General features: G+C 41.9%; 2 protein-coding genes across 2 annotated transcripts; one reads left to right on the plus strand and one right to left on the minus strand.

Annotated features, from left to right (window-relative positions):
- The first annotated feature begins 1,235 nt into the window (after positions 1 to 1,235).
- LOC106745153 (COMM domain-containing protein 3) lies at positions 1,236 to 4,310 on the plus strand. Its single transcript, XM_014620476.1, has 3 exons — positions 1,236 to 1,570; positions 1,659 to 1,930; positions 2,054 to 4,310. Exons 1-3 carry the CDS (start codon positions 1,438 to 1,440, stop codon positions 2,222 to 2,224), a joined length of 576 nt encoding a protein of 191 aa, XP_014475962.1. The 5' UTR covers positions 1,236 to 1,437; the 3' UTR covers positions 2,225 to 4,310.
- A 92-nt stretch (positions 4,311 to 4,402) lies between these two features.
- LOC106745151 (polycomb group protein Psc-like) lies at positions 4,403 to 12,314 on the minus strand. Its single transcript, XM_014620470.1, has 5 exons — positions 12,042 to 12,314; positions 11,247 to 11,368; positions 11,006 to 11,158; positions 10,550 to 10,929; positions 4,403 to 10,395 (listed from the first exon to the last, which is right to left on the minus strand). The coding sequence occupies exons 2-5, from the start codon at positions 11,365 to 11,367 to the stop codon at positions 6,682 to 6,684; spliced, it is 4,368 nt and encodes a 1,455-aa protein (XP_014475956.1). The 5' UTR covers position 11,368; positions 12,042 to 12,314; the 3' UTR covers positions 4,403 to 6,681.
- Between the last annotated feature and the right edge of the window lie 1,446 nt (positions 12,315 to 13,760).

Below are 13,760 nucleotides of genomic sequence, written 5' to 3' on the forward strand. Positions count from 1 at the left end.
TCGTCGTGAGTGTTAATTATGTATCTGGCTTGCTTATCTTGTTTTTCAAACAACTAATTTAGCAATTTAAATTACAAAGACAAAATATAGTAAACGGAAAAATTAAATGAGGGAAGAAAGATACGGAAATCTAATAGATACATCCTATAAGCACGTAATATTCCTAGAATATCATATGAATATTATTCAATATTGAAATAATATTCTTATAATATTCTAAGAATGTTATGTGATATTTTTTATTATTATAGAAATGTTCTATTGATGTTATATGTTCACTTCATATGATATTCCTGGTATATTATAAAAATGTTCTTAGAATATAAAAAATAATAATAATAATATAGAAAATATATATAAATTAAAAAAATGTGTATGTGTGTGTGTGTGAGTGTGTGTGTAATTATTTAGTATAAAACGTATTTTCACATAAAATTCTTTCGATTTTATTTATATAATAAAATAATCAATATTGCGATACATTTGAAATAAAAAAAACTGAAATATATATCATATATATTCATAGAGTTAAATATTTAACAAATATATAATATTACAATAACATTAAATAATATTATTAAAATATTATTAGAATATTATGTCTAATATTTTAAGAATATGCCCAGAATATTATTTAATATATAAAAAATATTACGCGCTTACAGGGCGCATCTTTACAAACGTATTTGTATTTCGCGGGGATGCACAGTTGCATGATGAAGTTGTCGCATGAAATGCACAATTCTAGAATAACAGCGATTTCACGCGCCGGCTATGCTGTGACGTTTGTGTATGTGTGCAAATGCGTGCGACTGAAATAGGATGCATATGTATGTATTTTACTGTATTTATTTTATTGTATTTCATAAGCAGGTTCCTTCTTTCAGTATCCCTTCCATGTGCGCTCGCAATGTCAGGTACAGTTCATGGTGCTACAATTCAAAGGAACGAACCTAATGATAGGTTAAAGTAGGCGTCTCCTTCCGACTATCCACAGAGCGCGGCTGCACGATGATACGGACGACAAGTTGACACTTGCAACCCACAATTTTGACAGTTTGGCTCGGATAGAAACGGTTGTCGTAGTCTTCATGCACTCTGGAAGCTGTTCGAAGGCAGGAAATTTCTCTGGTCTTTCGTGACATGTGAAACAAATATGTAGCATGATGCGAAGTACATACGAGCCAGATTTAGAAAGATGTCCACAAACTTCATCTTCTTTACATTGCAGGCAGGCCCATTTACCTACATGGCAATAGTATAGCAAATTGCTGATTCTACGGTATATAGTTGAGGGCAAACAATTCAAGTTGCTTGAATTGTAACATAAAAATCAGCTTGCTGTTTACTGTCAGTGATACCAGTGCAATAATTATAGTTATAATTGCTTTTACTTATCATTTGCACAAGAAGTAATCGGTACCGTACTATATAAAGATGGAATTGGCGAAGGAAATCATCAATGGTGTGGCAGATATTCAAAACAGCAACAGTTTGTCCGAAGAAACATTTCTACAATTACTAGAAATTGTAGTATCTTGCATCTGTAGGAATATTAACGATGCCAAAAGTAAATAGCGTTAATTTATCTCTGTAGAACATACAAAGTAACTCCAAATGCAATTCTTTATAATTGTATGTATCTTTTGTTATGCCAGGTATCGCTACTATATGTCCATCTAAGTCAGATCTGGTAAAGACCGCTATTGCGAATATCTCGTGTCTCTTCACAGAGGCTGCCAGGCATGATTACGACGAGGAAAGCTTGAAGACTTTTCTGCATAACGAACACATCAGTGGGCAAAGAATTGAAAAGTTATGTAACATTTATATAAACAACAAGCAAGACATTCAGACCCAGCTGGAATTGACAGGTAACAGCATCCCACATATAGTGGACATAGACTGGCGTCTACATCATTGTGTGAAGGTAAGACGTTTATCCTTTAAACAAAGTTGATACTTTATATAGAACAGCTTGAAAGCGGTCGTAATATAAGAATATCGTTTCACATAAGTTACATTATAAACCAAGTTTTTTTCTTGGGTACAGTTTAGCACTTGTCGCTCCACCAGCGTGCCACTTTATAACATACAGATGACTACGAAGAAATGTAATGAAGTAAAACATGTAACGTTTACGTGTACTGTACAACAATTACAAGAGCTGGTGTATAAGCTGAAGGATATTGTAAGACATATTGAAAAAATGTCTAATATGTAAAAGTGAAATGGGTAATTATAACTTACAGTGTAGAAATATGTAACATTCTCTCGTCGATTTGCTCGAAGTATATATTAATAATATACATATATATATATGAAGGATAGTGTGTGTGTGTGTGTGTGTTTTGTATCAATAATACACATTTTATACAGGTGCAGTCAATTATATTTTTGCATCATTAATGAAAAGAATATCTCCTAATCCATTTAGAATTATTATTGTATTACTTTTATGTGTTTATACATGTATATGCGTGCATACACATATATAAAACTGATTAAAAATACAGTGTATCTTCCGTTCTGCAGCCCAATATTTGTCTAAAAATTTCTATTTTTGTTAGACGAAAAAAATACTATATCATTATGCCCTTACTAATTAAATATAGATTTATATTAGTAATTAATAATTTTTTTTCTATTTCTAAATAATATATATATATTTTTTTAACCATAATACATTATGTACAAATAAAGTGGGGGAGCATATTTTCTACGTAAGAGAAACTTATCTCCGAATGTTAAAATTTCTTAGCAAAACTTTTCATTTCCCTTCGTTCATACCTTTTCCAATCATCATCTTTGTTTTTTCTCTCATCAATATCCATATTTGTGTAAACGCACAACAAAATGCAACATATGCGTTATTAGGAATAAAGATACATGGGTTATATAATTAGAGTGGATTGAGGAAGAAAATAGCGGGATGCTCTGAAAAGCGGAGTATAAGAATAAGAAAGGGGAAGGGGCCGGGGGAAGAAAGGAAAGAAAGAAAAGGCAGGGGAGGGAGAGAAACGTTACAATTTACGACTAATAATTTATGAGCACAATTTTGCTTCGTTAAAATATTTGTTCCACGTAAGACGAAATAACGTAACGATCACAGTATTTAATCGTTAACTAATATTATTTTTGACGTAATTATTATATCTTTTGTTATTTTTATTGTTCCATATCAATTACTCGATATACGATACGATAAGGCCTCGGACATTTCACTACCATTAGCAGTCTTCGAATATTTTCAAAATCACCCTCAGAACTGTGAATTTTCGCTCTGATCTTGAATTGGTCTATAAGAAAGCTAGGGCTTCAATCATAAAGAAAGAAGTGAAGTGATTAAATAATAATTATGAGTTAGAGCAATCGATAATCCTCGCATTTGTATCGGATGACGTATAGTTTTACAATTGCACATATTATTCTCATGTTCACAAAGACAATTTTTTTTTTTCAACATTTTGGTGTCTTATCACGACTTTTGGTTTTCCGAAATTAAGTTCCCTTTAACTTTCTCCTAACATTCGAGATAATACCTTATTAATTAGTGCACGAATTGACATTTACAAACTGCTTCCTTTCTATGTGTTATGCTAAATTATATTATGCAAAAAAGAGAAAGTATATATTTTTTTTAGTTCTAAAGAAATATTAACGTGTGAAAATATTACACGCTGCAAAATAATTTTGTTTCCCGGCTGCATCGATGCACCGTATAAAAAGACAAGTTTCGTATAATATTCTTTTTTTCTTTTTTAATATAACGGGTTATTCAAAAATATTCAATACTGCGGACTATATAAATTTCATATCAACCTTATATGATATAAAAATGTATATAGTTTAGGTTTTAGATAACATTATGTTGTTAGGGGCTCACAAAGATTCATCGGCTTTTAGCCCCGTATTTTTTTTTTATTAAAAAAAAGCGTCGAGCATGGCATGTACGTGCTATGTTCTTTGAACCAAAGTACTTGCCATTGTTATCCACCACCTTTCAGGCAAAATTGTCTGATTCTGCGTCTGTAAGATAATTATTTCTCTTGAACCAATGAAATCATCAGCGACCCGACGAATTTTCGCAAGCCCCTGATAATTCAATTAATTCATTATATCTAACACTTTTTTCACACATATATGCATGTGCACATTATCGCGAGTGTCTTCATCTGCCACATGACCTAATTGCGCATGTGTGTGTGTGTGTGTGTGTGTGTGTGTGTGCGTGTTCGCGCGCGCGCATTTCATAATTCATGTGTATTTCTCTCCATATATAGTTTTTATGTTATTCACAAAAAAAAAAATAAAATAAAGAAAGATCTTTGTGATTGATACTTTTTAGTTGCTTAACACCTAACGAATAACTCGCGTTCATTTAACATGCGGGGCCGCATGTTATTAATAGTATGTTATCGGGAAGATGAATGTTATACGTTGTGATATCAACAAATCAACAGCAGGTATACGCACTGAGAGAGAAATCATATAGTTGTCGATATGACATACATGACTCCGAACAATCGTCGTTCAATCGTTCAAGCGGTGAATTCATTTACCAAGATGACTTCAACGAAAGTTACACTCATGTTTGACAAAAAAATCATGATTTTTGAGACGGTTCGAGATAATTTGGAAGAGTTCGTCGACGCTTCTCGTGTGAAGAAAAAAAGTTTCCGCTTCGACACTATAATGCATAATATACGTATACGTGTGTAACGAAATGAGATAAATATGATATAGAAAGAAAGAGAGAGAGAGAGAGAGAGAGAGAGAGAGAGAGAGAGAGAGAGAGAGAGAGAGANCCCTACTTGAAACGTATCATTATTTTTCCGTCACATATTCTCCGTGGAATTCCCGAAACGGTTTTCCAATTAGATACAACTGAAGTGCAAACTACAATTGTCACGCTTCCTTTTTCATTTAAATGCCTGCGTGCCTCGATGATAAAGCGTATTTATATTTATATTCTGCGACTTAAGTGCCGTGATATATCTGATATATCTGATCGCGTTGTTTCGTGAACTTGGCGTTGCGACGTTACGACGTTGCCGCTTCTCGTTTGAGCTTCGTGGCTATTGCATCCTCGCGGAGGGATCGATTTGAAATTTACCATAAAATATATGACCGAAAGGGTATACGATAGAAGTGGGATATGCCGTGTATCAGCGCCGAGCTTGGATGCATTCCCGACCAGACGAGCCACGGTATATAATCGTGAATATGTATAACGTATTTATATAAATTTGCGTCGGTTGGTGTATCCCGTCGTGTGTCAACGACGGGATCTTTGCTCGTCGCACTCGCGAATGCATTTTCATCACGCTCGACACCGCCGTGTACGTATACATACCTACATACGCACATATGCGTATTGCGCGTGTAACAACGTGGATAGGGGAAGGGGGGGGGAGGGGAGAGGCTCGTTTAATGGTCGTATCAGTGTTGGATATGCGCAATATGGAAAAATCTGACGGCCTCCTCGTAATTATCGTCAACGTACGCTCATAAAATAACGTGCTCAACATAATGATATAATAACTCATTTATAATAGAAAATAATTAGATCTATCGCGATTGCTATGTATTTACAGAAATATACAGATTTCTAACACGCAACATCCTCAACAACGGCCATAAACTGCCTTACTCTTGCGTTCTTTAACGACGTCCGTGTAACGAGAATCTATCCGATCATCTTTTGTGTGTGTGTGTGTGTGTGTGTGTGTGTGTGTGTGTGTGTCTGATTTTCTCGCGTGTCTTCTGACATTTTCTGCGCTACGCGCGGATAACATGGGCGCGCTTCTCGAATGTACAATACAGGTACGTGCATGTGGAATATTATGCGCGTCGGTCATCACGGTGGAAACGGCGTTAGAATTATTGGCAGTAAATATCAGAACGCGGGCCGTGGGCAGCCTGACTGCCGATTTTGCTTCCTCTCGAGCGAGCTGTCATTGACTATGTTTGCACGGCATGCTAAAATCTAATCAGCAACGCCCGTAATTTCCGCTAGCGCGAACAACGTGAAGCCGATGTGATAAGTCTTCGATATTCTATCGGTGTCACAAATCATCACGGTATACCCAACCATAGCCAAACCTGCAAAAGCAAATTGCACAGCAGACTGTGTAAGCAGCTTGCTGGCAGAAATACAACAGGATCTAACGGCAGAAATCGAGCGGGTTCCGTCGTTCCGATCTAAATGAAACATATCGCAGATCCTGCTCGCTTTCTGCCGCTAATCTGCTGTCGAGCAATCTGTCATTAGACTCTGCCGAGGGGACAACAGCAGATTGCACACAGATATGACAATGCATTTGTCGCCAATCTGTCGTCAGACAGCTAGCAGATTGTTTACTGGGTAGTTACAACGTAATCGTTTATATACGTAACGTCGATGGTCGCACCAGCAGAAACTACTGAACCGGTTCCGTACTGTTCACGTAAATGTGGAATACGAAACTTACTAAATCGGTTTTAGGTGCCGTGTAAACGTGGCCATTGTGTGTCCGGTTAAATGCAGTTTCCGCCGAATGGGCGGGAGAAAGAGAAAGATAGAGGGGAAAGAGAGGGGAAAGAGAGAGAAAAGAGAAAGTGAGTGAAAGAGTGAGTGAGTGTGTACGAGTGAGAGTAATAAAATCCCGCGACTTTCATTTATCTACGGACGATTCGCGATTACGTCTCCGCCTTGTTTCTTTGCACCTCAGACTTTTTGCCCTGTATCTGTTCGCCGGTCTTGCCGAGGTCCTCGGCCTTGGAGTCGTTCGCCGATGAGTCGTTGACGGCAGTCGGAGCGTTGTTCCTCTGAATACTATTTCGTTCGCGAGGCGAGGAGCGTTCCACTTGGCCCTCTCGTTCGGTCGTTTCTTGCGTCGGCGTCGGCGGCTTCGTCGTCGTCGTTGTCGTCGTCGTCTGCTCGTTATTGTACTCCTTGGACTTCTTGCTTCCGAAGTGTTCGGTCGTGACGTCGCCGTTGACTTTGGTCGTTTGGTTCTTCTCCTTCTTGTCGGTCGGGCTCGAACCATCGGCGATCTTCGGCTTGGAAGCTTGCCCGCCCTCTTGCGCCTTCTGCGCGTCCGTGTCCTTGCTCCCCTGCTTCCTTTCGCCGGCGCACGGCGAGCTGGAGTTCTCGGACACCTCGAGGTTCGCGGCCGCAGGATTAAGCGACACTGAGGAGCCGGAGTTCTGCTTGGAGGTCTGCGGCTCGTGATGAGCGCCGTCGCTCGTGTCCGCCGTCTTCGCGATGTTGGAGGTGACGCCGGCCAGACTGCCGCCGGTTTTCGACAGGTTGAACGCGTTGAGCTCCCGTTGATGCGACACGGACACAGGTATGTTCACCGGCATCGGCACCGGCACCGGCACGGGCACGCTCTTCGACAGGAGCAACGCGACGCTGTTCACCGTCGACGTGATCGGCTCCGTCTTGCCGAGGTTGAACGACGAGATCGAGCCGGGCGAGGAGGCCTTGGGCGACTTCGGCGACGACGAGTGGGTGCTAGGCGGTATTCTTTGGACCGCCGGCGGCTGGCCGACCACCGGCGAGTAGCCGGTGGTCTGCGGTATGTAACTCGATCGCTGATACAGCTTGTTGATCGAGGGCGGTAGACTACTGTGGAAGGCACTGGGAGGCGGGATACCGATGGGCGACCGTATCAGAGGGTTCGGGAACCGGCTGGCATCTGGAAAAGGCGGGGGAAAATGAGAATATATGATTCGGGGGTTCGTGTTGGGCGTGGGAGACGGTATGAACGGATTGGTCGACAGCATGTTCACCGGCGAGTTCCTCGACGACAAGGGCGAGCCGGTGCTGCGGCAGATGTCCCGCGGGAACGGGGTGTTCTGGTAACTCCGGGCGTTCGGCGAATAAGGCGGCGGCGAGACGATCGGCGAGTTTGCCGTGGAGACGATCGGCGACAAGGTCTTGGGGTCGATCTTCATCATGTTGAGAGTGGCGCCCTTAACCGCGTTCGCCGCCGACTGCTCCTTCTCCTTCGTGTCGTTCGCGACCCCGTACATCGGCTTCACGCCCGACGCGGGATTGCCCAGGTAGCGCGGCATGTTCCTCATCTTGAAGATCTTGGCCGGCTTCGAGGGGATCTGCTTGCTCGTGCCCTCGGACGCGGCGGTCTGCGTCTGATTCTGCATCTCCTTCGCCTGGTTCTTCACCGCCACGTAGTTGTTCTTCGACAGCGTCGGGTTCCAGGACTTGGGCGGGTCGCGCAGCGTCTTGTAGCCGATCGGCTGGCTCTGCTTCTTGAGGACCGATATCCTCTGGCTCGCGTGGGAGGACGCCGGCGGCGTCGACACCGCCAATGCGGCGGCCGTCGACGTCGGCAAGGCGACCTTCGGCCCCTTCGCCTCCACCGTCGTCGCGTTGCTACTGGGCGTGTAGACCGGCACGTTGGGGATGTTCGGTATGTGCTTGACGCTCGTGTCCGACGGTGAGGGGCTCTTCTTCGCTATCTTAAGCAGGTCCGGTATGTCCGACTTGCTGCGCGCCTCCACCCTGTTCTTCTCCTTCGAGTTCTCGCCGATCTTCGCGCAGATGTCGTTGATCTTCGAGCCCGTCGTGTTCGAGCCGATCTTGGCGCAGATCTCGTTCAGGTTGCTGCCCTTGGCGGTCGCCTCCTGCTTGCGCAGCGACGGCTTCAACAGGGATATGGGGATCGCGTCCGGGCAGGGAGTCGAGGTCGGCCCCGACGACGATTTCAGCGTTGCCGTCGACGTGACCGTCACAGTGGCTGCGGCTGGACTCGCGTTGCCGCAGTTGTTCTTCAAGGACGTGGGTATGGAGTATATGCTCATCGACGGCGTCTGCATGCTGAACTGATGCATAGGAGACATTTGACTGTTGGCGGACGTCGAGCAGGCCACCGGCGACGCCGTCAGTGAATTCGGGAGCGCGCTGTTGGGATTTTTCAGGGTCGCTTTCAGGCTGGCGTTGGTCACCAGATCGTGGACCGTGTACGGGAACGTCGCCTGGCTCATGGACGTGGACGTCGGGATGTTCGGCACGGGGCTTTCGTTCGGCGTGACCACTGTGTTGCTACTTCGCGCGCTTTGCTGTAATCTCTGGCCGCCCGCGGCGCTCGCGTGGCTCGTCGTCTTCGAGACTGCTTCCGCTTGAGTCGGTGTCGGCGAGTTTCTCTTCTGCTCCAGCAGATTCAAGGCCTGCTGTACGTCGATGCCCGAGTTCTGATTATCCTTCTCGTGGGGAACCTCCGGTTTGCTAGGCACGGCCGAGGCGTCCACCGTTGTCGAAGTAGTCGTCTGAGGCGCCGTGGCGGTCGACACGACCGGCTTCTGCGGAGAGGTCGCCGTGGGACACGGTGCCGACATTTTCGCTACCGCGCTCTGCCCGCAATTCGCTCGCGTTTTCGTGTCGGCGGCCTTGGCCGCAACCTCCGTCGGCGACTTCGCGTCCGACTTCTTGGCGCTCTGAAAAATCGCCCGCTTCTCCTTCGGTGCTTTCTTCGAGTAAGTGTTGTTGACCTGACCCATCTTCGGCTGGAACTGCAACTTTGCGCTCAACGCGTCGATCTTGGATCCCACGTTCCCCACTTTCAACTCGCTCTTCATGCATTCCTTCTGAGCCTCGCTCCTCGAGTCCGTGCTGTTGTTGTTGTTGTTGTTGTTGTTGTTGATCGTCAGCCTCTTCGCTCGCGTATCCATCCCCGACGTATTCTCGACGAGGGGTGTGGGCGCGCTCTCTTCCGTACACTGCGTTATCGTTTGACCGGCGGCTTTCTGCCCCTGCGAGATTGCTTTGTCCTCGATTGCGTTGTTAGTCTGATCGTGAACTTTCGCCTCCGCGTCTTGCTGCGAGTTCACCGGGGCGGTATGATTCGCTGTTTCACTGGCCTGCCTCGTCGTCGTGTTTCCACCGTGCTGAGGGGGTAGCGATGTGCAGTTCTTGGTCGGCGAATTGTCGTCCGTGGACGTCTTGACGTCGCTCGTTGCGAGAGGCGCGCTGCTCGAGTCGGACAGAGTCGCGTTCTTCATCATTAGCGCGTCGATAACCACAATAGGTTGCATCGTCTCTAAACAGGCATTCGGCACACTGCAATTTTCCACCAATGAATCCGCCTTGTTCACCGTTGCGATGGTAGTGACGGTCTCGTCCGAGATCTTCGGATCTTCCGGATTCTCCGTCTCCGCCTCTCTCTTGAGCACCGTATTCGATATATCGGTTATGCTCATCACGCCTGTCTCCGATATTTTCAACTGCACTTCCTTCCACTCGCGTTTCAACGACTTCTCGTCTTTCATCTCGTCGGAGTGAATGCCGGCGTTCGTCAGCGATTTCTTGTAGCTGGCATTGTCTTCCGACAATTTGATGCGTTTCGAGGACGACTCGAATATCCTGTAGCTTAGGTGTAATGGAACTTTCTGGAATGCAAGAGGTATGTCATTAATAACGCGAAGCTTCTTGTTTCGACTCTATATTTTTTACTTTATACTCGCATAAAAAAAGTTGAAGTAAAAATGTTCACACATGGTTTGCCGCACACGTAGCGGATTGCTAAATTAAATAGACACGTACCCGCCTCCAATGATAGATGTACATCACGTCCATTAAAGTATAACTACTGCACAAGGGCTCCTCTTTGTACATTATATCAACTCGGTGTGCATCGCTAAGGCCATATTTGGCTCTTATTAATTTTTGTAAATGAAATACTGTCACTGCTGCAGGACATCGCAAATATCGCTTCAAATGCGGCTTTTGAGTCGCGTCCTTAACGGCATTCGTTTCATCTAAATCTTCCGTGTGAGGATTAAAGTACTCCAAGGACAGACTGAGAGATTCATCCGGAGAATATATGTGCGATTCTGTTGGTTCTCCACGTGCTTCCGGAGACGTTACTTGATCACGTATACCTGGATGCTTCGCGTAAAATTCTCTCCGACATCGCATTTCGTCTGAAAAGGGATGGCGGCTGTTAGTATGAGGAAAGATGGATTTTCCATCTTGTTAATTTCAAACGAAAAAACAGACTTTGGTAACATCCAGGTACGAGTTTATATACAATATCTTGTAAGGTATAGTCAGGACGTATATTTAATAATGGCCTGCTTTTATGAACCTGTACCTCACAGATTGGACAATACTTGTTATTTTCCAAATATTTGACAATGCAGCTCCTACAAACTGTAAGAAGACACGCAACATATTATTATAATGTTATGCCAAAGTATTAGTTATGTCTTAACGTGTACATTATAAAAACATATCGTACATGAGTGTAAACATTCTATAATAGTAGTGGCGTCGATAAAATAACCACCACACAGTCTACATGTCAATTGTTCATTAAGCTTGGGTAAACACACTCGATGTCCACCGCTCTGTCCTGACATCCTACAACAGAACGTATCAATTGATATAACTTAACATACAGTTATCTTTTACACGATTTACTGCAAATAATATAATTTAGCTTAATTTTAAAACACCCATTAGAATACATTCATAGGAAGACAATGTTAATAATTCGAAATTATTGAAACTATCACAGATATGTAAATCTAACTTATTAGATATAAAGATACAACAAAATTTTTTCTTATTAAACCAGAGAAAATAGATAATTTTGTTTATTTTAATTGTATCGTGTGAAATGTGATAAAATATAACCAATATCCGACTCACACTATTAGTTTGAATAAACTAAATGACAATATGACAGCTGCTATATGCAAGTACAACAATAATTGATCAGGACAAACATGAAACAATTATAATATGTGTATAAGTACACACACGTGTACATATACACATGTACACATACTTGTAATTTAATAAGATTAACAGATTTAATTATGACATAATTTTTCTACCGCCAAGTTTTTAAGGGAGGGGAATCGGATATCGGATAACGGTGCAGATGAAAATTGAGGGAACATTAATAGGACTACGTAAGGTAATGCGTCGGTCTGAAACATTTTCAGTGTTCGATAAGTGTTATGTGAAAATGTGAATTATCCGGCGCTGTTATACACGTACATACGGCAAACGCCTCGGACAGACTTACGTGACAAACCAAGCGAAAATCGTCCGTTTTATTTGGTAATCGCCATTTGGCCTCAAAAGTCAGGAAAGTTGGGTCACATGTAACTTGTCACGGATTGCCATCACGATACTACTCTGATAAGTCGTTTTTCACATTCTTCGTGCGACGCTACCTCCGTAAATAGATAAAAGTTTAATGAAGTGGTAATGCCGCCTGATTTAATTCGCCTCAATGACTTAAATTCATCTTAAAATAGTGCACCGTACTACTGAAAACTGCGCGTACGGCAGTAAAACAAAATGGCGGATAAACAATCATGCGTGGGATCATTTCTGAAAACATTGCGCATATTCCACTGAATTCTAAAGCCAATTTCGCAAAAGTTTCGCCATCGTTTCGCTATTTCGTATATATTTTTAGATCTAAAAGAATATGCCAATCAGATCTAAGCGTCCAATGAGCGGTTGTAGTAGCTATGTTCGGTTTTGTAAATCGGAGATATAGGTTTGTTTTTAAGATTATCTTAAGATAATACCTAGCCAATGAGACAACTTTGCGTTTTTTGTTGGAAAACAACCAGAGTAAACCGATGTGTCCGATTTGCAGAAACGAAAATACAGCTAGTATTGAATGCACAAAATGCAATGTTTGAATAATACGAATAATTTTTATATATGTCTAATTTATAAATTATAGAATATTTAATAATAGTTCATTAACATGCAGCATATCTCATGATACGGCATTCGACATTCAATTTGCTAGAGACAAACATGTGACTATTCCTAACTGGTGTCTAGAGAAAGCAAATTCTATTGGATATTGGAAAATCATGAATCGGAATACTGCCGATGACCCAACGAGAGAATTTATTTCTCGAGAACGAATTCTTGAGTTCTTTCAGACTTGAATCCTGACTCGACGAGTCTGTTGGGTGCGTCGATTGGCTGTTGGATAGGTAATTTCTAAGGTGCTCGGAACAAGTGTTATAATCATATTATACTACGGATTAGGATTGAGATTGGATTGAATTTAACCAATTAGAGCAAAGTTCACTAAACTCAAGTTTAGTGAATCTTGCTACGATTGGCCAAATTTCAATTCAATCTCAATTCAGCCATAGACTGAACGGGCTTTAGGGACCCTTGAAATGTTCTATTAGATAACCAATCGTATGATAAATGAGATATTAGTCTATCTCTGTTCTTATATCTATGGAAAGAGTCATAAATTCGATTTTTACACGTCTCCATCTTAAAATGAATATTTGTCCCATGTAACGTTGATATATGAGTAAGTCTTCTTATATATATACATAAGACATGATGAAAAAGCAATTATTTTACTATATACTTGTGCGAAAAATTTTAATAACGTATATACGAGTTATATATGTAAATTTTAATTCATAGATTCTTGTGCATGTATTATACAAGTATTATTTTACGATAAATTGTCTTTGTACTTTTCATCTTTATAATTTACGTCGAGAAATGAAGTGACTTTTATTTAATGCATCTTTATAGTTTTTATGCATATGTAAAATTCTAAATTAATTTAAAAAGATTCAGAACGAAGATTTAGATTAGAATTTCTATCAGTTTTTCAGAGTTTGCAAACATATTCTGATTTCAAAACTAGATAATTGTGATAAATATGAGAGAAAGAGAATACAGAAACAATATTTAACTGATGTAGGGATCTGATAATAGGGATCTTGATATTTTGATTGTGGTAAAT

The sequence above is a fragment of the Dinoponera quadriceps genome, unplaced genomic scaffold (assembly GCF_001313825.1).
Source record: "Dinoponera quadriceps isolate SergipeBrazil2010 unplaced genomic scaffold, ASM131382v1 scaffold1425, whole genome shotgun sequence".
Taxonomy (NCBI): Eukaryota; Metazoa; Arthropoda; class Insecta; order Hymenoptera; family Formicidae; genus Dinoponera; species Dinoponera quadriceps.

Bases quoted from the DNA above. Each gene is read 5' to 3' on its own strand.
- LOC106745153 (XM_014620476.1), top strand. From the start codon at position 1,438: ATGGAATTGGCGAAGGAAATCATCAATGGTGTGGCAGATATTCAAAAC. The intron at 1,571-1,658 runs GTAAATAGCGTT...TTGTTATGCCAG, and splicing joins GAATATTAACGATGCCAAAA to GTATCGCTACTATATGTCCA. The intron at 1,931-2,053 runs GTAAGACGTTTA...TCTTGGGTACAG, and splicing joins GTCTACATCATTGTGTGAAG to TTTAGCACTTGTCGCTCCAC.
- LOC106745151 (XM_014620470.1), bottom strand. From the start codon at position 11,367: ATGTCAGGACAGAGCGGTGGACATCGAGTGTGTTTACCCAAGCTTAAT. The intron at 11,159-11,246 runs GTACGATATGTT...GTCTTCTTACAG, and splicing joins TATAGAATGTTTACACTCAT to TTTGTAGGAGCTGCATTGTC. The intron at 10,930-11,005 runs GTCTGTTTTTTC...ATCCCTTTTCAG, and splicing joins CGTACCTGGATGTTACCAAA to ACGAAATGCGATGTCGGAGA.